This window comes from Conger conger, chromosome 8 (assembly GCF_963514075.1).
Source record: "Conger conger chromosome 8, fConCon1.1, whole genome shotgun sequence".
NCBI lineage: Eukaryota > Metazoa > Chordata > Actinopteri > Anguilliformes > Congridae > Conger > Conger conger.
This window is the reverse complement of record NC_083767.1, coordinates 1,855,307-1,882,194: the sequence shown is the minus strand read 5'-3', so window position 1 is coordinate 1,882,194 and position 26,888 is coordinate 1,855,307. Positions and strand designations below refer to the sequence as shown.

At 49.2% G+C, this 26,888-nt stretch overlaps 1 protein-coding gene across 6 annotated transcripts in view; it reads left to right on the top strand.

Moving 5' to 3' along the window:
- mon2 (MON2 homolog, regulator of endosome-to-Golgi trafficking) overlaps nucleotides 1-14,673 on the top strand; it is a 30,546-nt gene extending 15,873 nt beyond the window's left edge. For 4 of the 6 annotated variants that reach the window (XM_061251393.1, XM_061251397.1, XM_061251395.1 and 1 more), the window contains 18 exons: nucleotides 281-354; nucleotides 466-556; nucleotides 1,277-1,378; nucleotides 2,252-2,362; nucleotides 4,132-4,307; nucleotides 4,919-5,081; nucleotides 6,234-6,527; nucleotides 6,848-7,046; nucleotides 7,287-7,876; nucleotides 8,194-8,337; nucleotides 9,033-9,050; nucleotides 9,775-9,903; nucleotides 11,097-11,287; nucleotides 12,024-12,084; nucleotides 12,568-12,691; nucleotides 12,791-13,016; nucleotides 13,220-13,302; nucleotides 13,825-14,673. In XM_061251393.1, the coding sequence (XP_061107377.1) occupies nucleotides 281-354; nucleotides 466-556; nucleotides 1,277-1,378; nucleotides 2,252-2,362; nucleotides 4,132-4,307; nucleotides 4,919-5,081; nucleotides 6,234-6,527; nucleotides 6,848-7,046; nucleotides 7,287-7,876; nucleotides 8,194-8,337; nucleotides 9,033-9,050; nucleotides 9,775-9,903; nucleotides 11,097-11,287; nucleotides 12,024-12,084; nucleotides 12,568-12,691; nucleotides 12,791-13,016; nucleotides 13,220-13,302; nucleotides 13,825-13,988 (2,940 nt within the window). In that variant the 3' untranslated portion in view covers nucleotides 13,989-14,673. Of the gene's footprint in view, nucleotides 1-280; nucleotides 355-465; nucleotides 557-1,276; nucleotides 1,379-2,251; nucleotides 2,363-4,131; nucleotides 4,308-4,918; nucleotides 5,082-6,233; nucleotides 6,528-6,847; nucleotides 7,047-7,286; nucleotides 7,877-8,193; nucleotides 8,338-9,032; nucleotides 9,051-9,774; nucleotides 9,904-11,096; nucleotides 11,288-12,023; nucleotides 12,085-12,567; nucleotides 12,692-12,790; nucleotides 13,017-13,219; nucleotides 13,303-13,824 lie in introns of those variants that run through there. The other 2 variants (XM_061251396.1, XR_009709354.1) reach the window with 2 other exon arrangements.
- Nucleotides 14,674-26,888: the final 12,215 nt, after the last annotated feature.

The following is a 26,888-nucleotide window of genomic DNA, read 5'->3' as shown; positions in this document are numbered from 1 at the left end:
CAGCATGGTGCGTACCCAACCCAACCCCCCTAACCCTAACCCAGCACGGTGCGTACCCAACCCAACAACCCAACCCCCCTAACCCTAACCCAGCACGGTGCGTACCCAACCCCCCTAACCCTAACCCAGCACAGTGCATAACCCCCTAATCCTACTGTCAGCACAGTCACATGACCAACCCTAACCCCCTAATCCTACTGTCAGCACAGTCACATGACCAACCCTAACCCCCTAATCCTACTGTCAGCACAGTCACGTGACCCACCCCGCTCTGCTCCAGGTTCTGACGACAGCAGTGATGACGGACCTGCCGGTGATCTCCAGCATCCTGTCCCGGCTGTTTGAGAGCTCCCAGTGAGTCGCCCGGCCGACTTTCTGCCTCCAAATTCATGTGCTTGGTCTGCAGTCGGTCCATGTTTGGTTGGCATTAACGTGCGGTACCAACATTATCATGTCTGTGTGCAGGTACCTGGATGACGTGTCTCTGCACCGCCTGATTGACGCACTCTGCTCGCTGTCCGTGGAGGCGATGGGAATGGCTCACGGGAATAATAAGGTACAGGCGATGGGAATGGTTTATGGGGATAATACCGTACCGGCGATGGGAATGGTTTATGGGAATAATACCGTACAGGCGATGGGAATGGTTTATGGGAATAATACCGTACAGGCGATGGGAATGGTTTCTGGGAATAATACTGTACAGGCGATGGGAATGGTTTATGGGAATAATACCGTACCGGCGATGGGAATGGTTTATGGGAATAATACCATACAGGCGATAGGAATGGCTCACAGGAATAATAAGGTACAGGCGATGGGAATGGTTTATGGGAATAATACCGTACAGGTGATGGGAATGGTTTATGGGAATAATACCGTACCGGCGATGGGAATGGTTCCTGGGAATAATACCGTACAGGCGATGGGAATGGTTTATGGGAATAAACAGGATTCAGACCAGTCTGCTTTTGGAAAAGTCTGGCTCTGTAGACCAGCAGTTTGCAGCCCTAGCCCTGGAGCACCACCAGCTGGTTTGAGCTGGTACTACGTCCTTCAATGATCAATTAAGATGGCAGATTACATGGTTAACTCATCTGATCTACATTTTGGGGTCTGAAATGCTTGCTGAATTTATGCTGAAAACAAAAACCAGCAAACCCAGCAGATCTCCTGGATCACTGCTGCTGTGCAGTGCTTAGAGTGCTATGTCCTGTCTGAGCCTTAACAACATGTCGTGTTTTTAATTTTGTGTTGCTATGGTTCCCTTGTGTAGGAGCCTTCCCTGTTTGCAGTCGCAAAGTTGCTCGAGACCGGTCTGGTCAACATGGACCGCATCGAGATTCTCTGGAGGCCTTTGACTGGACACTTACTCGAGGTAGATATGTCAGTCAAACTATACTGCCCAATAGCATCATTGTTGTCTTTGTGATGTTCACTCCTTCCACTTTGCAAAATCATCAGGCTCTCTGATTGGTTAATTTAGGTTGAATGATTGTGATGTGTACCTGTTTGTGATGTTCCACCCCCGGTGTCATTATGTAAACCACTTTATGACCAGTGTATGGTTGCATCTTTTTTGTAGTGTATCTTAGAGATTAGAGGGAAAGCGAACCTCCATATTAATCTTAAATCTTCGCTTGTCTTTTTCTGATTTGTACTGTTGTTTAACAGTAATCTGGTTTGTACATGAACTGTGAGAGCTGGCATTCTCTTTCTCGTGCACATGTGTTTTGCAGAAGGTAAGTTGTAAAACTCTTCTGTCTTGTTCACTCTCATGCCAAAAATCCCAAAGATTTCTGCAATGTTTCTTCTACACCGGCGATCACAAAGGATTACTCGCTGTGTTAAGTAGGTGGGACAAAATCAAGGTTAAATCAGATCAGTTTGCTGTGCGTATGGGGTGCGTAGGGGTGTGTATGGTGTCAGTGGTGACCATGCCCGATGTCCTCCTGAAGAGTCTTGAGTGCCGCTGAGCTTGTCTCTGTCCTTGTGCCTCTGCTGTAGATGTCGTATCTTCTCAAAAATGCATCCTGCAAGTGCAATGTGTGTCCATGCACAAATTCTGTGTGCACTGTGCCCTCGGTGAACCCGTGATTCTAAAGGTCATGCCCACACACACACACAAACTCTTCCTGCAAGACCTGTGTACACCATCTCCTTCTCTCTATCTCTCTCCTGATCTCTCTCTGTCATTCTTTCACTCTCCTGATGTCCCTCTCTCTCTGTGTTCCTCCCTCTGTTCCTCCAGGTCTGTCAGCACCCTAACTCTCGGATGCGGGAATGGGGTGCAGAAGCTCTGACCTCATTGATCAAAACTGGCCTGGCGTACAAGCACAACCCGCCCCTGTCCCAAAACCAGGTATGACCCCTCAGCCCTGTCCCAAAACCAGGTACGACCCCTCAGCCCCGCCCCAAAACCAGGTACGACCCCTCAGCCCTGTCCCAAAACCAGGTATGACCCCTCAGCCCTGTCCCAAAACCAGGTACGACCCCTCAGCCCTGCCCCAAAACCAGGTACGACCCCTCAGCCCTGTCCCAAAACCAGGTATGACCCTTCAGCCCTGTCCCAAAACCAGGTGCGACCCGTCAGCTCTGTCCCAAAACCAGGTACGACCCCTCAGCCCTGCCCCAAAACCAGGTACGACCCCTCAGCCCTGTCCCAAAACCAGGTACGACCCCTCAGCCCTGTCCCAAAACCAGGTGCGACCCGTCAGCTCTGTCCCAAAACCAGGTACGACCCCTCAGCCCTGTCCCAAAACCAGGTAAGACCCCTCAGCTCTGTCCCAAAACCAGGTATGACCCCTCAGCCCTGTCCCAAAACCAGCTACGACCCCTCAGCCCTGTCCCAAAACCAGGTACAACACCTAAAACCTGTCCCAAAACCAGCTACGACCCCTCAGCCCTGTCTCAAAACCAGGTATGACCCCTCAGCCCTGTCCCAAAACTAGGTATGACCCCTCAGCCCTGTCCCAAAACTAGGTATGACCCCTCAGCCCTGTCCCAAAACTAGGTATGACCCCTCAGCCCTGTCCCAAAACCAGCTACGACCCCTCAGCCCTGTCCCAAAACCAGGTATGACCCCTCAGCCCTGTCCCAAAACCAGCTACGACCCCTCAGCCCTGTCCCAAAACCAGGTACGACCCCTCAGCCCTGTCCCAAAACCAGGTATGACCCCTCAGCCCTGTCCCAAAACCAGGTATGACCCCTCAGCCCTGTCCCAAAACCAGGTATGACCCCTCAGCCCTGTCCCAAAACCAGGTACGACCCCTCAGCCCTGTCCCAAAACCAGGTACAACCCCTAAAACCTGTCCCAAAACCAGGTACGTACGTAACCAGACTATATTTACCATGTGAGCCAGATATGATAATTGATGCTTTATTTCAGTTGTACCTTGTCTGACCTGTGTTCTGTAGTTACTATGACCTTCGTTATGCACATAAGGAGCTTTGGATACAAGCATGATGATGATGATGTTGTTTTTGTGGTGGTGGTGGTGGTGGTGATGATGATGATGATGATGATGATGATGATGATGATGATGATGATGATGATGATGATGATGTTGTTGTGGTGATATTATGATGATGATGATGATGTTGTTTTTGTGGTGGTGGTGGTGGTGATGATGATGATGATGATGATGATGATGATGATGTTGTTGTGGTGATATTATGATGATGATGATGATGATGTTGTTTTTGTGGTGGTGGTGGTGGTGATGATGATGATGATGATGTTGTTGTTGTTGTTGTGGTGGTGGTGGTGGTGGTGGTGGTGGTGGTGATGATGATGATGATGATGATGATGATGTTGTTGTGGTGATATTATGATGATGATGATGATGTTGTTGTTGTTGTTGTGGTGGTGGTGGTGGTGGTGGTGGTTATGATGATGATGATGATGATGATGTTGTTGTGGTGATATTATGATGATGATGATGTTGTTGTTGTGGTGGTGGTGGTGGTGGTGGTGGTGGTGATGATGATGATGATGTTGTTGTGGTGGTGGTGGTGGTGGTGGTTATGATGATGATGATGATGATGGTGATGATGATGATGTTGTTGTGGTGATATTATGATGTTGTTTTTGTGATGAGATTATTAATGTCTCCTGCCCTGGTTCTGCAGAGACTGCAGCTGCTGCTCCTGGGCCCGCTGGCGGACCTCTCCGGAGTGCTGCAGCCTGATATCCGGCAGCGGCAGCTGGAGAGCGTGCTGCAGATCCTGCAGAGCCAGGGAGACAGCCTGGGCCCCGGCTGGCCCCTGCTGCTGGGGGTGATCGGGGCCATCCGCAACGACCAGGGGTGAGCAGGGCTACAGGGGGGGGCAGGGCTACAGGGGGGAGCAGGGCTGCAGGGGGGAGCAGGGCTGCAGGGGTGAGCAGGGCTACGGGGGGGGAGCAGGGCTGCAGGGGGGAGCAGGGCTGCAGGGGTGAGCAGGGCTACAGGGGTGAGCAGGGCTACAGGGGGGGAGCAGGGCTGCAGGGGGGGAGCAGGGCTGCAGGGGTGAGCAGGGCTACAGGGGTGAGCAGGGCTACGGGGGGGGAGCAGGGCTACAGGGGTGAGCAGGGCTACAGGGGGGGAGCAGGACTACAGGCAGGGGTATGGGGCTTTAGAACAGGGCCTGCATGCTGACGCAGGATTACTGAGTTAGCTGGGTAACTGTGCTGAGTAAAACCCAAAGCAGCTCTTTTTCCTTCATTCCATGTTCCAGATTTGAGAGGATTCTGAATTTTAGTTTGTTCTCCAGCTAACTCCGTAATCTTGCTTCATGAAACAAGGCCCAGGCCTTAGGGCAAGGTGCTTGTTCAGACCTTTGGTGAAATCACTCTGAAATCAGCACTGGGGGGAGATGTGTGTCAGCTGTGCCAGTGAGACTGCAGTCTGGGGTGTCACCGTGCCTCTCCCCCTCCCAGCGAATCCTTAATCCGGACAGCCTTCCAGTGCCTGCAGCTGGTGGTGACGGACTTCCTGCCCACGATGCCGTGCACGTGTCTGCAGATCGTGGTGGAGGTGGCTGGCAGCTTCGGTCTGCAGAACCAGGAGCTGAACATCAGCCTGACCTCCATCGGCCTTCTGGTGAGCGACCTGGATAACCCTAACCCTAACCCTAACCAGGAGCTGAATACAGCCCTGTTTCACACGCACATGTAGCTGAATACAGCCCTGTTTCACACGCACATGTAGCTGAATACAGCCCTGTTTCACACGCACATGTAGCTGAATACAGCCCCTCTCTGTCCCTCTATGTCTCCCTCTATGTCTCCCTCTATCGCCCTCTCTTCCTCGCTCTCCCTCTATCTCTCCCTCTCTTCCTCTATTGCCCTCTTTCTCTCCCTCCCTCTCTTCCTCCCTTTCCCTTCCTCTATCTCTCCCTCCCTCTGTCTCCCTCCCTCTATCTCCCTTTATCTCTCCCTCTTCCTCTATCTCTCCCTCTCTCCCTTTCTCCCTCTATTACCCTCTTTTTCTTTCCCTCCTTCTCTTCCTCCCTCTCCTTCCCTCTGTATCTCTCCCTCTCTCCCTCCCTCTATCTCTCCCTCCTTCTCCCTTACTCTATCTCTCTTTTTCTCCTTTTCTCCCCCATCTCCCTCTCTTTCTCTCGCTTTCCTTTTGATTTTGAAATGATGCATGATGTGGAAATATTTTATAGAATGTGTTGTATTGGGGCTGTTTGTTTGGTTAATGAAGAAGTGATGGAATTCTGTTTGGGTTGACTGGGGCTTGGGCAATTAGTGTGTTGATATCTTTTGTTTGTTTGTTTTGGGGGGCGGGTCATGGGGGGGTCGTGGGGTGAGGTTGGAAATAGGCAGTTTGGGTAGATTTTAAGGTAAAGCTTTTGTGTTTCAATAAAGGAATCAAGTCTCTCCCCTTCCCTCCCTCTCTCCCTCCCTCCCTCTCTCTCGCTCACTTCCCCTCCCTCCCTCCCCCCTCTCTTCCTCCCCTTCTCTCCCTCCCTCCCTCTCTCTCTCCCTCTCTCTCTCCCTCTCCCCTCCCTCCCTCCCTCCCTTTCTCCCTCTCTCCCTTTCTCCCTCTCTCCCCTCTCTCCCTCCCTTTCTCCCTCTCTCGCTCACTTCCTCTCCCTCCCTCCCTCTCTCTCCCACCCTCCCCCCTCTCTCCCGCTCTCTCTCTTTCTCTCCCTCCCCCCTTCTCTCTCCCCTCTCTCCCCCTCTCTCTCTCTCGCCCCCTCTCTCTCCCTCTCTCTCCCTCTCTCTCCCCCCTCTCTCTCCACAGTGGAACATCTCAGACTGCTTATTCCAGCGCGGGGGTCAGATTGATCAGGAGCTCAACAGGGAGGAGGTGTTGTTGGAGCAGCAGGCGCGGGAGAAGGGCGTGGCCCTGAACCGGCCCTTCCACCCGGCCCCGCCCTTCGACTGCCTGTGGCTGTGTCTGTACGCCCAGCTGGGCGAGCTGTGTGTGGACCCCCGCCCCGCCGTGAGAAAGAGCGCTGGGCAGACGCTGTTCTCCACCATCAGCGCTCACGGCACGCTGCTACAGCCCGCCACCTGGCACACCGTCATCTGGAAGGTGCATGCTGGGTATTACTGTATTCACTGTAGTATAAGAGCTGATTATTACATTACTGTATTCACTGTAATATAAGACATAAAACAGCTATAGATATGGTTGAGCTGCTAATTATTAGAATCAGGTGTGTGAAACTAGGGTTGAAATGGAAACCTCCAGGTTTCCAGAAACGTATGCCGTAGATGTGAACTTGGTCATCCCTGGGTTAGGGCACTAAAATCATAGGAATGGGAGACACTGAACTGACAGCTTGCACTGCGCTGAATGGAATTCCTAGGCCCAGTGAGGTCACTTCCTGTTTCCTCCCCTTCCTGTCCCAGGTGCTGTTCCGCCTGCTGGGCTGTGTGCGGTGCTCCTCCAGCACGGCGGACCGTGAGAAGATCGAGTCGGGCGGCGGGAACATCCTGATCCACCACTCACGCGACACGGCCGAGAAGCAGTGGGCCGAGACCTGGGTCCTCACGCTGGCGGGCGTGGCCCGGATCTTCAACACCCGGAGACACCTGCTGCAGTCACTGGGTGGGCGGGGCAGGGGCGGGGCGGGGGCGGGGCAACACCAGAGGCTCTGTCCAATCGGTTACGTTTCACCTCCTGTCTCCTTGTTTTTTCCCTGACGTTTGAAGGTTGAAGACCTCGCAGTTTCCTCTGTTCCCCCGTCGGCAGGCGGAGCAGGGAAAGGAAGAATGTGAAGAGTAAGCGATGGGTCTTTTTTCCCCAGAATCCTGTGTGAGCTCTTTCTCGCTCTCTCTGGTCCTGCAGGTGACTTCTTCAAGGCATGGGAGTTGCTGCTGGATCACATCCAATCAGCCGCGCTCAGCAGGAATAACGAGGTCTCATTGGCCGCTCTCAAGAGCTTCCAGGAGATCCTCCAAATCACCTCGCCCACCCGTGACTTCGAGAAGCCCGACGCCCTCACCGCTATGGGCGTTCCTGCGCTCGCCGAGTCCCTCCCCCTCCCCCTGCCGCGCTCTGATTCGCCAGGGCGGGAGGAGGGGGCGGAGGGCTTGCGGGATGAGGCGGAGGACTCCGCACTGTGGTGGGCAGCGTGGGCCACCTGGTCCCGCACGGGGCTGGAGTGCACGCGCGCCCCCGCCGGCGCGGACGGCCCCGCCTTCGTGCCCAGCCAGCCCTTCCTCACGGCACTGCTGCAGATCTTCCCACCGCTGTACCTGCACGTCAGACCGCGCTTCAGCACGGATGACCTGCGCCGGCTGGCCTCCATCCTGCAGGGGGCGGTGTCCGTGCCCATCAGCTCCGACGTCTCGCCCTTCATCCTGCCCTCCTACACCGAGGCCGTCCTCACCGGCCTGCAGGAGGCTGTGCTCACTGCACTCGACGTGCTGCAGAAGGTGAGTCTGCCCCCAGTGGCCTGGAGGTGCCACAGCAGCTGGGAATGCCACTGTAGATTGTAGATTATGTGTGAAGTATTATAGCATAACATTATATTATAACATAACATAGTATTATAACATAACATAATGAGGTAACAGGCCATTCAGCCTAGCAATGTTCATCTTGAAAACCCCCAGTGTTCCTGCTTCCACAACATGACCACTCTGTATGGAAAAAAATTTGTGCAGAATTTATCCTCTATCAATTTCCATTTCAATGTTAAAGTAATGACGTGTATGATGAGTGAGTGATGGGCTTTCTCCCTGGGGGGCAGGCCGTCTGCGTGGGCCCAGCGGAAGTGCAGGCCATGTTTCCTGCCATCCTGGATCAGCTGCTGCAGTTTGTGGCGTTCTCCTGCAAACCACCGCAGTACGGCAGGCTGGAGACCAAGCACATCGCCAACGCCAAGTACAACCAGGCAAGCACGGGGGGGTCGGCATCACGACAGGCCATGGTTTGGGTGCTTCTGTGGGTCTAATGTCCTCTGCTCTGTCTGCCATACACACTTGTCTCGCACCGCTGGGCGCTGCATTCTGGGAAAAAACATGTTTCTTTTGATCCTGCTGACCTTCGTATGTGTTTGATCTTCAGAAACGAACCCTGTGTTCAAGTTTGTGATTCTGTTTTATCTCCTCATGGAAAAAGCACACACATAAATGTTTGTCAGTAAATGTGTCTGTAGCTGTAGTTGTGAGGGTAAATCTGTCTGTAGGTGTAGCTGTAGTTGTGAGGGTAAATCTGTCTGTAGCTGTAGTTGTGAGGGTAAATCTGTCTGTAGCTGTAGTTGTGAGGGTGAATCTGTCTGTAGCTGTAGTTGTGAGGGTAAATGTGTCTGTAGCTGTAGTTGTGAGGGTAAATGTGTCTGTAGCTGTAGTTGTGAGGGTAAATGTGTCTGTAGCTATAGTTGTAGAGGGAAATCAGAACGCCCTATGCCCAGTCCACCTCAGAAACTCCTCCCTTCCAACAGCCAGTCAGTGAAAAGTTTCCTGTGTTGTATTTAACAGAGGTCAGAGGCCACAAGCAGCTTATGATCTTTTTTCCTCTTTATTGTTCTTTTTCCTTTTCTTTTTCCCGTATGTTTCTGGTTCTCCACAAACGGACGGTCTTTAATAGATCCAGCTGTTTGCGCCGGTGAGTCTCATCGGAGCGATAACAGGGTCATGTGACTGGCGGCATGGGAAACACCTCCTCTTCCTCACTTACAGTCCCTGGCTGATGACATCGTGTATGTCTCAGTGGCTGAGTCCGAAATCGCATACTTACTTACTGTTTAGGCTGTCAAAATATTGTTAGTATGTCAGATATATGAAATAGTGTGTTGAAGCTGCCCAGACGTCACTCTACATTCAGTTAAATATCAAGGCCAAGTGTTCAATCCAAGAGTTGAACAATTTAAACGCAGGTATGACCTCTAACTTTGCTCAGCAGAACATTGTTAAAATCAATGGATATATTGATGTTTTCTTACACAGTCGCATGGACTATGCGCTGTGCTTAAAGGCGACGCAGTGAAAAACCCATCTTACTTTCTGCTCAGATATTAAAGCTGCCTTATGTACGCAGATGATAGTGTTGAATGTACAGTGTGATAGATGTACAGTGTTAGTGTTTGATTTCGGACCCAGCCAGCATCCCGTGTCCGTCCCTGGCTGATGACCTCATATTTGTGCTGCTCTGTGCCTGTGACTTTCCTGCTTGTTAAATCTGGTGTTTCTGTGATTAATGCATTAGTATGCCTGCATGCTGAAAGGTTTGTGCTGCTGTATTTGACTCCTATCTCTCTTTTTCACTCACATGCTCTCTTTCTCTGTTACTCTCCCCCCATTCCCCATGCCCCTCCCTGATTGGTCGACAGGCAGAGTGGGTGGCGCTAAACTACGTGCCCTTTGCGGAGCGATCGCTGGAGGTGGTGGTGGATCTGTACCAGAAGACTGCCTGTCACAAGGCTGTGGTCCAGGAGAAGGTTCTGCAGAACATCATCAAGGTACTGAATCGAGAACCCCAACACTCAACCTCAGTTTCTATGGAGACCTGTTTGATGTCGCACGGGCCAATACAGACCACCAGGGCAGGGGTGGGCCAGGCATACAGCTGTCAATCAAACCCCACCAAGCTTGGGCGTGGCTGTGAGCTGACATGATGTGACAGGGTGCTGCGAGGGCAGGAGCGGCCATCGCTGCTTCATACCTCTCTGTTTCCTGTCTGTGTGTGCTGTTTCCTGTCTCTGTGAGCTGTGTGCTGTCTCTGTGCTGTTCCCTGTGTGTGTGCTGTTTCCTGTCTGTGTGAGCTGTGTGCTGTCTCTGTGCTGTTCCCTGTGTGTGTGCTGTTTCCTGTCTCTGTGAGCTGTGTGCTGTCTCTGTGAGCTGTGTGCTGTCTCTGTGCTGTTCCCTGTGTGTGTGCTGTCTCTGTGCTGTTCCCTGTGTGTGTGCTGTTTCCTGTCTCTGTGCTGTTCCCTGTGTGTGCTGTTTCCTGTGTGTGTGCTGTTTCCTGTGTGTGTGCTGTTTCCTGTCTCTGATGTGCTGTTCCCTGTGTGTGTGCTGTTCCCTGCCTGTGTGTGCCGTTTCCTGTGTGTGTGCCGTTTCCTGTGTGTGTGCTGTTCCCTGTGTGTGTGCTGTTTCCTGTCTGTTTGCGCTGTTTCCTGTCTGTGTGTGCTGTCACCTGTCTCTGTGTGCTGTCACCTGTCTCTGTGTGCTGTCACCTGTCTCTGTGTGCTGTTCCCTGCCTGTGTGTGCTGTTCCCTGCCTGTGTGTGCTGGTCAAGGCCCTGTTTTCTCTCCCTCCTAATGATATATCCCATGATGGTAAACCAGGTTCCTTTTATTTGCCTGAAATTTGATCACAAATTTGGCCAAACACACATGTTTATTTATGTGTGTTGCATCTGCTGACCTGGTAAGGACCAAATTCATTATAATTCTCTATTTAAATGTGCCTTTGCTTTTGTTTTTCCTACGAAATTATATTTAATGTTTCCATCCATCCATTTCCACCCGCTTATCCGGAGTCGAGTCACTCCTAGGATTTCTCCTACTGGGGGCTAATGCTAATGCCCCCGACAACATAGCTCCCAAGATCACCGGGAGACACAAACCTCTCCACCACGTTAAGGTGGTGATTCCTTGGAGAGGGATTTGTTCAGAAAGACTCTTTCCTGTGGTAACACACCCTCTCGCCCCAGACGCTGAGGGTTCCCCTGGGCCTGAGGTACGCCTGCCCGGTGGAGAGCACGTGGAGGCTGGCCGTCTCCTCCCTGCTGCGCGTGCTCGCTGTCGGCCTGCCCGTCGCCCGGCAACACTCCGCCTCCGGCCGCTTCGCTGGCATGTGGCCCGAGCTCGCCGGTGCCCTCGATGACTTCCTGTTCACCAAGAGGTAACCCTGACCCCTGACCCCTGACCCCTGACCCTGACTCTAACCCTGAGCCTAACTGTAACCCTGACCCTAACCCTAACCCTGAGCCTAACCCTGAGTCTAACCCTGAGTCTAACTGTAACCCTGACTCTAACCCTGACCCTAACCCTGAGCCTAACCGTAACCCTGACCCTAACCCTGAGTCTAACTGTAACCCTGACTCTAACCCTGAGCCTAACCCTGAGCCTAACTGTAACCACTTTGTTGTACGTCGCTCTGGATAAGAGCGTCTGCTAAATGCCACGTAATGTAATGTAATGTAACCCTGACTCTAATCCTGAGTCTAACTGTAACCCTGACCCTAACCCTGAGCCTAACTCTAACCCTGAGTCTAACTGTAACCCTGACCCTAACCCTGAGCCTGACTCTAACCCTGACCCTGACCCTGACCCTGACCCTGACCCTGACTCTAATTCTAACCCCTGACCCCTGACCCTAACCCTGTACAGGGCATCTTTAGTGCCAGCCCAGGGTTATCTTCAAAGGTCACAGCTCATCTTTCGTGCCAGCCCTGGGTTATGGTTAAATAAACACACATTTATTTATTCATTAAAGAGCTGTGGTGGAAATCCTACACTAGTAAAATACTGTTTCGTCTAAAATAAAAAAAATTGATTAGAATTTTTGTGTTCCTAGGTGTTGTGCTTTTGTTTGTTTTTCTAATGATAAAATCTGCCTTTTCCCCTCTGATTCTCAGCACACCCCCAGATAATCTGTCCATTCAGGAGTTCCAGAGAAATGAAAACATAGATGTGGAGGTAAAACAGTTTTTTTTTTTTTTTTTTTTTCTGGGTTGTTATCATCAATGTTGCATTTTAAAAGAACTTTGTTGAAGATGTTTTTATATTTTTCGTTTAGTCATTTAGCGCAGGCACTCTTATCCAGAATGACATACAACAGTGTTAACAAAAAGGATTAATCAGTGTATAGTAGTATTGCTGATTACATAAACTTACAGTAATAGGCTTAGGGAGATGTAGGACATGGAGCTTCCAGTAGCACGATGATGAGAGTGAATGTCAGTGTGTGGGACATGGAGCTTCCAGTAGCACGATGATGAGAGTGAATGTCAGTGTGTAGGACATGGAGCTTCCAGTAGCACGATGATGAGTGAATGTCAGTGTGTGGGACATGGAGCTTCCAGTAGCACGATGATGAGAGTGAATGTCAGTGTGTGGGACATGGAGCTTCCAGTAGCACGATGATGAGTGAATGTCAGTATGCGGCTCTGGCGTCTGCAGGTCCTTCGGCTCATCAGCACCGAGATCCTGCCTTTCGCCAACTTCATCCCTAAAGAGTTTGTGGGGCAGATCATGGCAATGCTCAATAAGGGCTCCATCCACTCCCAGTCCTGCTCCTTCACAGGTCAGTGCTGCCCCATAATGCACTGCTGCCCCATTATGCGCTGCTTCAGAAGCGGAGGTGGACGTGCAGGAGGACTTCACATGGTTGTGTGTGTTTCAGAAGCGGAGGTGGACGTGCGGGTGCGGGAGGATTTCTCCAGGGTGTGTTTCGAGACGCTGCTGCAGTTCTCCTTCAGCCATAAGGGCTCCACCCCCCAGGAGGGCTCCACCCCCCAGGAGGGCTTCATCTCGCGCATGGCGCTGTCCGTGCTGCTGGAGCGCTGCCAGGACGTCCTGCAGCGCTACGTAGAGGATGAGCATCTGAGCGGACGCTGCCCCCTGCCCAGGTACCCCCCCCCCCCCTTCATCCTGCCCAGGTACCCCCCCCCCGCCATGCCCAGGTAACCCCCCCCCCCCATCCTGCCCAGGGATCCGCTGGAGGGTGCGATGCATCTGGTCAGGTTTGATGAGACGTGTGTGTGTGTGTGTGTGTGTGTGTGTGTAAAGGTGAGTTTAATATACGTGGGTTATTATTATCTCTGTTTCCCAGGCAGCAGGTGACCGAGATCATCTTCGTCCTGAAGGCCATCAGCACACTCATGGACTCGCTGAAAAAGACTCAGCCTGAAAACGGTGAGCCAACGCCCAAAAACTGTTCTTGCAGCTCAGTGTGGTACAGGGAGGGTTAGCACTGTTCCTGTCTGCCACATGAGGGTTGCCAGTTTGATTCCCAGGTTGGGCACAGTAACGTTTTAAAACAAAGGATAAATACAGAAATAAGACAGGAGTACATGGCTGACAAACTATACAGCTTACAACAACAACTGAGATAATCTCTCAAATAATAACTGACAATCATAGAGCAGGGTTCTCACACAAGACCTCAGTTTAATAAATAAATGTAAGCGCTTTAACAGGGAAATCTGGATGAAAGTATTCTGCTGTGTGCCTGATCCTTGTGTAATGGCTCCCTGTTGTAGCTGAGTGCTGATTGGCTGATTGGTCTGTGTGTCTATTGATCCCTGTAGTAGCCGAGTGCTGATTGGTCTGTCTATGGATATGTGCAGTAGCTGAGTGCTGATTGGCTGACTGGTCTGTGTGTCTAAAGATCCCTGTAGTAGCTGAGTGCTGATTGGCTGAATGTCTCTCCTGCAGTGGACGGGAACACCTGGGCACAGGTGATCACTCTGTACCCCACGCTGGTGGAGTGCATCACCTGCTCGTCGGCGGAGGTGAGCTGCGCTCTGAAGGAGGCGCTGGGGCCGTTTCGGGACTTCATGCAGCCGCCCACGAGCCCGGCGCGCAACGGCGAATCCTGACCGCCCGCGGGGAGTGGACCACGCTCTTCTGCTCCTTCGTGTTTTTAATAAACGATGGGAGACGCGTCCTCCTCTTTCTATACGGCTAACATGCGTGTGAACTCTCTGATCACCATGAACTAACAGACCAAACCCCGCCAGGGAAAACTGAGTGACAGGACCTCGACAGCAAGTCATGAATGACGTCAGTGTGTGCCTCTGCTCATGTGTGGGAGACCCAGTCTGATTGGCTGGATTCCTGCATTAAGATGGGAGAGCCAGTCTGATTGGCTGGATTCCTGCATTAAGATGGGAGAGCCAGTCTGATTGGCTGGATCCCTGCATTAAGATGGGAGAGCCAGTCTGATTGGCTGGATCCCTGCATTAGCACTGCTTCAGTCAAACTGCAGTGTTCCTGTTCCGTTCAGGATTTTGGTTTTGTTTGATTTTGTTTTTTCCCCTGAAGAGAAGGCAGGTGGTGAGGGTGTTGATGATGTCACTGAGGATGTCATGATGTCATTAAGGATAAAGTATTTGGGCTGTACTAAAACTGAAAGCAAAAAAATACATTAATGGCACTTTTTTCCACCGTGGAGGATTTTATGCTCTTACTGGAACATTCCATACCATCATTAGCCAGCCTGAAGGGGTGTGTGTAAAACTAATGGTACAGTTCTATTAAAAAAAACGACCAAATATCTCCCTCTGCTTGTGTCCTGTGCTGTTTGTTTTTCTCGAATCCTCTCCAGATTGTTGGCCTTCATGTTTAACAAGGCCTTATGCTTTAATTTATCTGAATGACAAAAGTCCTCAATGTTGAATAAAGGCCATTTATTCAACATTGAATACTTACATATTTCTGACATAATCTAGTTTAAAGAGAGTAAATTCTTCAATGGCATTAAAAATATCATGGATATTAAAGTTTTTTTACTGTCCAAACTACTAAAAGTGAGCACATGTACAGTTCTGAAGACACCTTCCTGAAATGGAAATCAAATCCGAGTTGTCCTGAATGTGTGATCGTTGTGATTTATTGGAAGACCATGAACGGGTTTAAATGCGGGCCACTGTTCATCAGATTAAAATATTAAAGATGTGATGTTTTGCGCATTCCCATGACCACAGGCATGTGCAATCTGCAAACGTTTTGCTACAGTTTCAGTGTAGAACGATACGTTTTCTCCCAATGGTGTAGAACAGGATTTCAGGTATGTTTGCTCCCGTTTGGCGGAAGTGTCGGGGGTGAAGCCGAGATGCTTTAGAGCAAACCGTACTACCGTATGTCACTCAGTCCGCCCACGGTTTACAACAGGATGTTCAACGCGCCTCCGTTTCTGTGTAAATAAACGTTTTGCTACGAGGGCTGGGGGAACTCTGTTTCCCAGAATCCACCCTGGATCCTCGTTTTCCCAGAATCCACCACGAATCCTCTGTGTACGCCAAGTCTGACGTTTCCCGCGAATTTTATCCGGAGTGGGTCAGAAATCTCCTACAGATCACAGCCTGGATCCTGTGGAAAGGAGCTTCGAGTGGCACGTCTGTCTGGCCCCCGCTGTGCAAGAATCAGATCCGATGATATTTAAAGGAAGCCGTGGAGAGTACATCCCTCCAAAGCGGTGGAAAGAAGATAAGCGAAGACCGTATGAAAGACGGGATTGCTTATGGTATCTTTTATTTTACGGTGTGTGCTAGCCAGCGCATTATGGGATGAAGGAAATGATTCGTGTGGTATCATCGTCTTTATCTTTTCGCAGACGGGCTTGGTGAAGCAACCTAACGGAATACAGCAAGCCGTAAATTGGGCGGATGGCTATGTAGCCGGCCTATAAGCCGTCAATACAGCTAACAGCAATAATTCAGCCTTGTTTTAGAAGGCAGGCCCGAGGGTAGAGAGAGCTGCTCGCTAACTTTAGCAGCCTGATCTTCTAGCATTTTGTGTCTCCAGCTAATTTCGACTGATTTCAGGGAGGATTAGCCACTTCGCTAATGGTTACCCGTGTAGCAAGCGGCCATTAGATTCATGTTACGTAGCCTTTTTTATTCTGAGATCCAGAATACTATATTTACCACAATTTTAAATTGCACACGACACGCTTATCCACTTTGGTGGCTGTAAAGCAATTTTGCGGAATAATCGTTACTGTAATCATCTCACAGCCGATAGCAACTAGCAAACCAGATATTTGACCTGGTAGTTAGTAGGCTACCACACGTGCCCAATAGCTGGCTGGCTAGGTAAATTGCGGGAGAGGTGACATTTAGTATGTCCTTGCTGGGAATGTATAAATGTGTGCCTCGTCTTATCGCATTGGACTGCACTGCATTGGTTTTGTATTAAAATGCAGTTCATGAAATGTGCGTTTTCTGGCTAGATCGACCTTGTTAGTCGCGCTAGGTAATAGAGATCAGCTTGTCTGTCTTGCTAGCTAACGTCAGCTGCTGCATTGGCTAACGCCGGTGGTCAGCAGTACAACTTAAAACTGAAGTTTTTAACCTCGTGCAAGATACCCGGTTAGCATGTTACCGTAGGCAAGATACAATTTAACCCTAAAAATAATTCCGTAATCTGAGGGGGTGTTTTTGGTAGTTTCTAATCGGCACACTGTAGACGATTGTTTGTATCGTAGGTGGACAGTGTGAAATTAAAAACCGTGGCGTGACACACCAGTTGCAGGTCATTCAAGGGAAAGGGGGGTTCCTGGGTGGGGCTTCCCTGTTTTCAGCATACGCGCAACCAGACGGAACCGGGCCGAGCGGTGCCTGATGTTACCGTTTTATTTGCGCTCAATAGCCCGTCACCGTGACTGGATGCGGCGAGCCCCGGCAGGCCCGGCTGAGGTAGTAGTTTGTGCTGTTCGTCGGGTTGTCACAGAGCCCGCTATGGAGATGACTGCGCAAGCTACTGCCTTGCCGGTGCTGGTGATCTGCTTCCGACGGACACGCTCACGGCCGGGATTTGAATTTAACTTGAGTTACAGGTTCAAAGAGGCATTTTTTTATTGCATTTATTTATACTTTACCCCTGCACGCCGTAAGTGTATCTGAAATGTACCATTATAGAAGTGTGCGTATTTCCCGTAACTCGTATAGTTATCCATGTTGATTACCGTTCATGTGTTGAGCATATGCCTGATTGCGCTTTGAACGTGCATGCTATTTAATGACCGAAATAAAATATTCTTACTGATTTGTCAATGTCAGTTTCCCTTTTTTAAGGTATCGAGTGCTATTTTTAGTTAAGCATAGTTTGAGTGCTGGATGGTGCTGTAATGGATGACGCTACGGCTTCTAAGTGCAGACCCTAGAAAACGGGTGTGTTCACGAATCCGCTGCTTTCGATAATGGGTCACCAGCAGGTCCTGCAGCTCTCCTGGAGCAGGGCTCTGTGTCTCTAGGCCGGGCTATGGTAGCCCTAGTCTGGTGTAAACCCTGGCTGCTGTTACGCTGCAGAGCCACTAGGGGTTAGTGTTTCCAGTGGAGTGCGCATGAGCGCAGCACCCTGGGGCAGTGGTGACGCTGGGCTGGGAGGCGCGTGCCTGTCAGTAGATAGTAAATCAATGTTCTGGCGCACTGAACACAATGACCCTGTCTTGCTCCAAACCGCCCTAGTCAAATCCCATTCTCTCTCAGTTCTGACTGTCTGATCTTTTCCAAATTGAATACGAGACTGCTTTCTCTCGCTGAGCCTCAGGCCACTTGTAAAGGCTGCTGCTCTTTGGAATGATCGGGTGTGCTTACCTGTACAGCCCTCTAACCCTCCAAATCGGCCGCAAACACTTTGATCAAAATGACCAATTTCTCCAGTAATTATGAATTGTTCCTGTATTGAAATGCTTTCCTTCCTCTGTTCTCTACAGTCTTCCCAAACGTAGAGGTAATTGCCTTGGGTATCATTTTACCTGGATAATTAACAACAATTAGTGTTACCGATTGGCCTGACTCTTCACACCAGACTCCCAGATAAAGGGAGGGTGGAAAACCAAAAGTTCTCAGCCCTCTGACTGTTGAGTCAGAGAGGGAGAGGGAGGCCAGAGAGCCATTAATGCTGTTTAATGCTGCCATTTCCCTGGTGTAACTGACTCACTTTCTTTCAGGAATCCAAAGTTTAAAAATTTTTCTTTGTCTCAAATGAAAAGGCGAGTTTTATCAGGGGAAATAGTTTAGAAAGGAGCTGTTGAAGCTTCACTAACAGGTTCTGTGATTGGGCTGGAAGTAGCACACAGCGGGCAGGAGGGCTGGGCCTGCAGGTGTGGTCCCCTCAGGATGCTGATTGGCTCGTTCTTCGTACAGGTGAGTCCCACCAGGGTTCACCTCCAAGTCCTCAGAATGGGCTGGTAAAAGGCTGGCATGTTCGGGGAAATCAGGACGAGACGGTTTTAGATTGATCACTGCTGTCCTGCTTACATACGAATCCATTTCCACTTAGATGTATGAATGCTTACCTGGTAGGTGTGTCAAATCAGGAGCCGTGTAGTTATTGGTTTCATCAATACAATACAATGTTAAAATATGCATGAAATATACAGTGTACCCTGAGCAATTTATTAGACCTGTTGTACACAGGCTAGTATATTTAATCAGCCAATCATGTGGCAGCATCTAAATGCATGCAAGCATGCAGACGTGGTGACGAGGCTCAGCTGCTCAGAATGGAGACGGGAATGTGAGTCAGTAAAGAAATTAATTCTATGTCTGAGGCTGGGAATCGGTCTCGCTTTGCGATATGCTGAACACTCTCGGCCTGAGGATCTTAGAAACTCCGGTCACCTACACGGGAGTTCCACTGGCTAGTCGCAGCCACTGAACCAATGGTCACTGGAGGCAAAATGGCACATAACAAATTAGTCGCCGTAGGACTGACTGTGAGTATGTGTGTGTGTGATAGCCGCGGCGGTGGTTAGCCTCCCGTTTTCCACAAATTTAACGTCATTCAGTTACATAAGATTCCCGAGAACACGGAACGCACAATGAGCGGTCATGTGACAAACCACGGTTCGGTCGCAGCAATATGGATTAGAGAGCTACTCTGGGCCCACAGCATACAAGTCCATTTCTGTGTGGCGCACATGCGCAGGGACTGTGGACTGTGGGCGGAAGGCTCATCCCACAGTATTCTCAAGGTTTACCCACTCTGCTGGCATTACAGTCATAAAGGTTCTGTTTGAGTGACGGCTGTTATTGTTTGTGAACACAAAACTGAAAGGTGATGTGTGTCTCAAGTGCACTACCGCCTGCTGAGAAAAAGCACACACACACACACACACACACACACAGACACAGGGCTCTCACACACACACACACACACACTCACATACACATACACACACACACACACAGACACAGGGCTCTCACACACACACTCACACATACACACACACACTCGCACACACACACACAGACACAGGGCTCTCATACACACACTCACACACACACACACACACACACACACACACACACACACACACACAGACAGACACAGGGCTCTCACACACACACTCACACATACACACACACACACTCGCGCACACACAGACACAGGGCTCTCATACACACATACATACACACACACACACATACACACACACACACAGACACACACAATCTGCAGTGTGCTCATCAGTTAACTGAAGGAATGAAATGCATTCATTATCAAAATATAGATATAAAGATTAAAAACTGATTTGACACTGATGACTTTACTCCGCAAAGCGCGATGCACACAATTGATTTGATTTATTAAAAATATTTTAAACCGGCTGTTTAATGTGGAATCCAGACTACAGCCTGCATTTGTGCCTGCAGAGGCAGGAATGTGTGTGTCTGTAGAGACGGATTGTGCTCTTATAGGCCTGGTCTCAGCATTGTGGTTAATGCGTGACATTAGTCTCTGCCCTCTGCTCTTCCTCCTCACTCCCTGCCCTCTGCTCTTCCTCCTCACTCCCTGCCCTCTGCTCTTCCTCCTCACTCCCTGCCCTCTGCTCTTCCTCCTCACTCCCTGCCCTCTGCTCTTCCTCCTCACTCCCTGCCCTCTGCTCTTCCTCCTCACTCCCTGCCCTCTGCTCTTCCTCCGCACTCCCGGGGATCAGCGTTGTCATGACTACGTGTTGAGCAGAACTGTGTTCGCGTAATGAGTCACACACTACGTGCTGTATGTCTGAGGTACTCTCCTGTACCACCAGGTGGCGCTATATCACCAGTGGAGCAGCAGGGTAAAGAAGGGTAGTGCAGCAGTTTGATGGGAGAGTTTGTTTTGATATTTATGTTTGGTGGATTCAAATTGTAAAATGATTTATAAGTTTATAAATTTACCTCAGATATGATCTTGGGCCATTTATAATTTTGATGTACTTATTTTTAATGTGGGTGCAATTTGATCTGTTCAATCAGCATGTATCGGCATGAGGATATCTCTTACTGCTCAATGAGGTATGCACTGTTAGGGTTGGAGTGAACCGAGTTGGGAACCACTGAGGAAAGTGAAGTGATGAAATCTTATGAAACTGGGTTTAATTTGGTTGCCTTGTGGTTGTATCAAGTTATATATTTAAGCATCACAGTTTCCCAAGTCAACAAGCAGATAGGGGCTTTATTAATGGTATTTTTGTTTTTGTTCGATAAGAAATGTAATTTATTGCAGAAGCAACAAATAAAGGTACCCTAAAGGACTATTTTTGAGGAAGGCTTGTTTAACATTTACTGGAGAGAGGGGGCAGTTCTCTGTCTGTGTGGGAGTGGAAATGAATTATCCTGAATACCCCACACTTGAACAATGTGGGGGGGGGGGGGGGGGGGATCACAGAGACTAGAGCCTGTTGACTCATTCTAATTCACTAATTCACACAGTAAATCTCTGATTGGTTAATGCCAGTTCAATGCAGAGGAAGAATGATGAGGGAGAGAGAGTTGAAGCACTTTGGTGGGAGTGAGAGTGTGAGATACTGGTCAATCAAAACATCAGTGATTCAAAAGTCGGAATTTCTAGTGTCTGAATACGTGGTTTGTGCTCCTGGCTGCAGTGTGGTTCTGTGTCTGTGCCTGACTCTGTGTCTGTGTCTGTGTCTGACCCAGTGTCTGTGTCTGTGTCTGACCCAGAGTCCGTGTCTGTGTCTGACCCAGAGTCCGTGTCTGTGTCTGACCCAGTGTCTGTGTCTGTGTCTGTGTCTGTGTCTGTGTCTGACCCAGTGTCTGTGTCTGTGTCTGACCCAGTGTCTGTGTCTGTGTCTGTGTCTGTGTCTGTGTCTGACCCAGTGTCTGTGTCTGTGTCTGACCCAGTGTCTGTGTCTGTGTCTGACCCAGTGTCTGTGTCTGTGTCTGACCCAGAGTCCGTGTCTGTGTCTGTGTCTGTGTCTGACCCAGAGTCCGTGTCTGTGTCTGTGTCTGACCCAGTGTCTGTGTCTGACCCAGAGTCTGTGTCTGTGTCTGTGTCTGACCCTGTGTCTGTGTCTGTGTCTGACCCTGTGTCTGTGTCTGTGTCTGTGCCTGATCCTGTGTCTGTGTCTGTGTCTGTGCCTGATCCTGTGTCTGTGTCTGTGTCTGATCCTGTGTCTGTGTCTGTGCCTGATCCTGTGTCTGTGTCTGTGTCTGACCCAGTGTCTGTGTCTGACCCGGTGTCTGTGTCTGACCCAGAGTCCGTGTCTGTGCCTGATCCTGTGTCTGTGTCTGTGTCTGTGCCTGATCCTGTGTCTGTGTCTGTGTCTGTGCCTGATCCTGTGTCTGTGTCTGTGTCTGTGCCTGATCCTGTGTCTGTGTCTGTCTGACCCAGTGTCTGTGTCTGACCCGGTGTCTGTGTCTGACCCAGAGTCCGTGTCTGTGCCTGATCCTGTGTCTGTGTCTGTGTCTGACCCAGTGTCTGTGTCTGACCCAGTGTCTGTGTCTGACCCGGTGTCTGTGTCTGTGCCTGATCCTGTGTCTGTGTCTGTGTCTGACCCAGTGTCTGTGTCTGTGCCTGATCCTGTGTCTGTGTCTGTGTCTGACCCAGTGTCTGTGTCTGACCCAGAGTCCGTGTCTGTGTCTGACCCGGTGTCTGTGTCTGTGTCTGACCCGGTGTCTGTGTCTGTGTCTGACCCGGTGTCTGTGTCTGTGTCTGTGCCGACCCGGTGTCTGTGTCTGTGTCTGACCCGGTGTCTGTGTCTGTGTCTGTGCCGACCCGGTGTCTGTGTCTGTGTCTGACCCGGTGTCTGTGTCTGTGTCTGACCCGGTGTCTGTGTCTGTGTCTGTGCCGACCCGGTGTCTGTGTCTGTGTCTGACCCGGTGTCTGTGTCTGACCCGGTGTCTGTGTCTGTGTCTGACCCTGTGTTTGTGTCTGTCCTGGTGTCCAGCGTCTCTTTTTCCCCACTGCTCTGAGTGAGAGTGCTCATACTTGCATTTTTAAAAACCAAGAAATCACTTTTACCCATTCCTAATCAGGCCACTGTTGTTGTAATTACGTATAAAGCTTAAAGTATTCAATGAACATGGATAAATAATAATGAATAATGAATACCTCCTTATTTCAGTAGTGTATTGCCCTGTGTATCAAATTAATGTTTTCAACATTCATTATTAATTATTTCTAATGAGATCTCTGATCTCAGAACAGGCAGAGAATGAACTGCTCACCCTAACTGTGTATTAGCCAAAACCCACACTCAATGACCAAACACCTGCCCTTACGCCTACATGATTCCTCTTGTTTATTTCTCTCTTACCGAACCAAAGTCCTCCTCTCAGTACATACAAGACTATGTGAGACCCTCACACTCCTACTCTCTCACACACACACACACACACACACACACACACACACACACACACACACACACACACACTCTCACACTCACACTACATTATTGGCATTTGGCTCTTATCCAGAGCGACGCACAGTTGATTAGACTAAGCAGGAGACAATCCTCCCCTGGAGCAATGCAGGCTATAGGGCCTTGCTCAAGGGCCCAGCGGCTGTGTGGATCTTATTGTGGCAACACCGGGAGTAGAACCGCCGACCTTGTGGGTCCCAGTTTACCTTAACCACTGCGCTGCAGGCCGCCCCGACCACACACACACACACACACACACACACACACACACACACACACACACTCACTCACTCACTCACTCACTCACTCACTCACTCACTCACTCACTCACTCACTCACACTCACACTCACACTCACACTCACACACACACACACACACACACACACACACTCACACTCACACTCACACTCACACTCACACTCACACTCACACTCACACTCACACTCACACACACACTCACACTCACACTCACACTCACACACACACACAGAATGCGGGAGTGCGTATTCTCCTGTTGTCATAACAGCGCGAGCCGTTTCATCTCGGTGCTCCACATCCCTTACCCTCCTGACTGACTGACTGACTGACCTGGGGCAGAAATGCAGGGAGCTGTATGTCTCTTACTCTTCAAGCTTCCTGTGATCTGACAGTTTGTGATGAGTCGATAGAAAGTGGGCACATGGACAGTTACCATAGCGGCTAGCTATGGTAAGTTTTAGGAAGCATTTTCCCTGACTATCCAGTACAGATAATGTGTGTAGTTTCCACCCATGACTACTGCCATCTGAGTCGGAGAAGCATATGCCGCTTGGCACTTCCCCCCTCTCCGAACCTCCACCTCACGCTCACGACTACTGTCTGTTCTGGCTCCACGGTGGTGGAACGAACTCCCCGTTGAGGTCAGAACTGTAGAATCTCTCCCCACCTTCAAGCGCAAACTGAAGACGCACCTCTTCAAGCAGCACCTCTCCCCGTCCCTCCCCACCTCCCTGTGAACCTTAATTGTTGTCTTTCTGTGATTTACTGTGTGTATTGGTATTTTTAGTTGGCTAGGTAAGCAGTGTTTGGATAGTTAAGTTTGGTCACTTTTGCTTTGTTGTTTATTTGTTCGTTTAAAAAAAAAAAAAAAAATTCAAATGGGCCCTGGTCCTTATCTTTGTTGTGCAGGTAGCAGTTTAAATTGTACTTCCCTCTAGGGTCTTTCAGCGCACTTATCCCTGGTTATGCACTTTGTTGTACGTCGCTCTGGATAAGAGCATCTGCCAAATGCCAATAATGTAATGTGTACAGTGCTGAAAGGCATGTGACCTTGCCGTGTGATTGGCTAGTTACACCCTAGACCCCTCCCCTGTATGAATAACATTGCTCGCATTTTGAACTTGTCAATTCAAAACTTTTTTGAAACTTTGTGAAAGTTCATGCCTCGTGATTTGTTGAGTACATATCATGTTTGTTATTTCATATTTTGCAAGAGCTGAACTCCCCACATTAATATTTACTCGGGGTTGTACTGCCTCTTATTAAAAATATTTGTATTAAGGTTGGTCTGCTTGTAACAAAACATTGTACAAATGAATAATTAACATTCAGTAAGTCCTGTTAGTCTCACTTGCAATATGTTTTAATAAGGCTAGGCTCCTGCTATTCAATTTCACCCCACTTTCTTTCAGAATCATTACAGGTTGGGGATGGCTAAATAAACGTTTACTCTGGCTTCACTAAATCAACTTTACATTAATTGTTTCTGCAGAGAACATAGAATGAATCATAAAACCCATTTCAATTCAGATTCAAGACTATTTCTCTAAATTTGTCAAGTCAACGTGAACTTATTAAAATGTTTGCACTTAAATTGAATTTTAAATGTTGGCTGTTCGTAGCTGAGAGTTCATTTAAAATGATTTACCCTCTTGTTGAAGCAGTATCTTGTCAGATTATTTTTGCTCCTGTGGTCCATGGAAGATCAGTACTGTTCAGAAACAGAAAGCAGAAGGATTCTGATCGTATCCCCCCGTGTTTGCTCTGCAGGTTAGACCCTGAATTGGCTTTGAAGAATGACTGACCCTGAAAGGCATGACTCCCTGGTTTTGCACAGAATATTTGTTTCAGGAAAATGTCTGTCACTATTGTCAGCTTGTTGACCATCTCCAGAGCAAGATTCTCTGGAGGGCCGGCTCCCAGGCCAGTTGCATAGCACACTACATTACATTACATTACACTACACTACACTACACTACACTACACTACATTACATTACATTACATTACATTACATTACATTACATTACACTACACTACACTACACTACACTACACTACACTACACTACACTACACTACACTACACTACACTACACTACACTACACTACACTACACTACATTACATTACATGGCATTTAGCAGACACTCTTATCCAGAGCGACGTACAACAAAGTGCAATTTAAACACAAGAACAAGTGCAAAGAGGACCTGAGAGGACAGTATAGTTCCGAGTCCTAGTGTAAACATGCAGAAAATCAGTACCCTTTAAGAGTACAATCAACTTTCAAACTAGCATACCACGATTGCAGCTAGAATACAAAAAATAACAATACCTTTACAAGTAATATCTATACAATCTATACATAAGTGCCATTACAGTCTAAGGCTAATCATGGTGGTGAGTTGGGGAGGGACTCCTGTAACAAGGGGGCGAGGGGTTGACACCCCCCAGCCCAGGACACCTGGGAGGACCGGCCAAAGAGATAAGATTTGATCCACTCTAAGGCTGTGCCACAGATCCCTGTAGATGCCAGGGAGGCCAAGAGGATGGAGTGGTTGACTGTGTCGAAGGTTGCAGAGAGGTCAAGAAGGATCAGGACAGAGGAGAGAGAGGTTGCTCATGCAGCCTGAAGGGACTCATTGACAGAGAGGAGGGCAGTCTCCGTCGAGTGGCCAGGTCTGAAGCCGGACTGGTGGGGGTCCAGCAGGTTATTCTGTGAGAGTTCCAGGAACTACACAGTATGTCCTTTAAGGAGCTAGTGTGCTCCAGACCTGGCATGACGAGAGAGCTACCAATCAACACTGGGCTCTTTACCATCCAGCTCAGCAAAACAGAAACACATCTGGGAATGAAATGTGTTTTTAAAGAAGGACAAAATGGATTAAAGTGAGAAGCTGGCTATGACAATCCTCCTGGACAAGATCTGCCTGAAGATTTATTGAACATTGCTGATATGGCTGATATTTAATTGTATTATATTTTATTTTATTGTAGTTTATTTGAGCTAAGGGCTGCTGTGTCTTACTCACTCCAGTCTGATTCCAGGGCCACCGTGGGCCTGATTTCTGGCCCTGCTTTCAGGATGGTGACTATTTTTAAAATGCTTTCTCAGCTTCAAAAATGTATTTGCGACCATTATATTATCCATCCATCCATCCATTATCTGAACCCGCTTATCCTGATCAGGGTCGCAGGGGGGCTGGAGCCTATCCCAGCATACGTTGGGCGAAAGGCAGGAATACACCCTGGACAGGTCGCCAGTCCATCACAGGGCCCATTATATTATGTTTTATTAAAACTGTCAGACAGGCGTGACTGTAGAACAGTTCATCAATTTATCTCTGCACTTAAAACTAATATTCTTTATAAATTACCGATCAATAATTTGTCAATCCCATTTGTGTTTAAACTGACAAGTCTTGCAAATTGTGGGAAGTTTTCACACTCAATAGATTATGGCCCTCTGTAGCGTTTTCATTTGGGGGTAATTGCGTGGAAAGATTGATTAGCATCACCTGAAGTTTGGGGCTCAGTACGGCTCTGCCAAGCATTGCCCCCCCCCATCAGTAATAATAATAATAATAATGGATGTTGATTTTGAAGCAATTTGATTGCCAGGGTGGGCCTTTCCCCTGGTCCATTGCAGCCTCAGTTTGTGTCCTTGTGTCCTCAGAAATAAACCGTTTGCCCCCGGAAACCCCCCCGACCCCCCCCCCCCCCCCCCAATGTCCAGCTCCCACATCCTCGCATTTGGAGTTCAGTAAAAGGTGAAGAATGCATATGAGAAACACACACATACACGCATGCATGTACACACGCGCACACACGCACACACGCATGCATGCATGTACACACGCACACG